Source organism: Egretta garzetta, unplaced genomic scaffold (genome assembly GCF_000687185.1).
Source record: "Egretta garzetta isolate BGI_Z169 unplaced genomic scaffold, ASM68718v1 scaffold318, whole genome shotgun sequence".
Taxonomy (NCBI): domain Eukaryota; kingdom Metazoa; phylum Chordata; class Aves; order Pelecaniformes; family Ardeidae; genus Egretta; species Egretta garzetta.
The window spans coordinates 661671-662743 of NW_009260404.1; the positions used below are offsets into that span (position 1 = coordinate 661671).

General features: G+C 57.6%; 1 protein-coding gene across 1 annotated transcript in view; it reads right to left on the reverse strand.

Moving 5' to 3' along the window:
- The window catches only part of EFNB1 (ephrin B1), a 28786-nt gene that overhangs the window by 2031 nt on the left and 25682 nt on the right, over nucleotides 1-1073 (reverse strand). The window contains exon 2 of the mRNA XM_035898945.1: nucleotides 421-513. Coding sequence (XP_035754838.1) covers nucleotides 421-513 — 93 coding nt within the window. The remainder of the gene's footprint in view (nucleotides 1-420; nucleotides 514-1073) is intronic.

The window sequence follows — 1073 nt, forward strand, 5'->3', positions numbered from 1 at the left end:
ACTGGCCCCAAGCAGTAACACCTGCCTGGCTTGAACCCTGCTTCGGGTGGCCGGCAAGTGCCGGGGGCACCGTCCGTGCCACCCCCCCGCCAAGGGCGGCGCACGGTCCCTGGGTCCCGTGCTGAGCCAGCTCCCCACCGGGCCACCAACCGTGAGGTTGCACAGAACAAGTGCTCCATGCTAATCCCAACGCACCAAACACATGCCAGCGTTGGCAAAAGAAAAAAAGGAGGAAAAAAAAAAGATGCTAAAAAGGAAATTCTGCTGACCTAACCCAGGAGGCCTCCCGGGCTCCAGGGAGCAGCCAGCCTGGCCTCAGTTTCCCCAAAATCCAGAACCCCCCCAGCACAGCAGGACGGGGACTTTTGCCGGGCAAAGGCCCCGCGGTGATGGGCGACCCCAGGGTGCAGGGGGACTCACCCTGCCCCACTTTCATGACGATCTTCATGGAGCGCGTCTGGCAGACCCCTCCTTCCCGGTTCTCCAGGCCATCCAGCGTCCCGTTGGAAGTGGCTGCAAGAAAAGAGAGGGAGCGTTTAGGCCGGGTTCCTGGGAGCTGGAAGGGCAGGTCCCCACTGTCCCCAAGCACCACAAGGGACCTGGCAGGAGCTCAGCACCTCCCGGCGCGGGGGCTCGCTCCTGACCCCCCGCCCGCGGCCGCAGCCGCTTCTTCGTGCCCCGGTCCAGAGCCCACCGCAAGTGTTTAATATACCAAGTTCTCATTTTCTGCACCTTCAAAAGACATTTGGAGCGGTGAGGATGTGACCCCTCCAGCTTCCCCTCGCTGCCACATCCACACAAGCGAGCCATTCTCCGCGCCTGCACCCTCCTCCCCCTTTAATTCCTGGATAATTTCCTTTGCTCCTTGGTGTATAATAGGAACACATGCATATGCACAGTTTAAATTATACATATATAATTACACACTGTGCCTCAGTAAAGAATGTAAACTCAGAGCCCCAATGGGCTTGAGTGGCTTTAATTGCAGGGCAGAAGTCAGTTAAATTCACATTAACTTTTTGCTTTAGCCGGTGCAGATTTTTAAGCCTTTTGATATCGCGGGAGCCGCACGT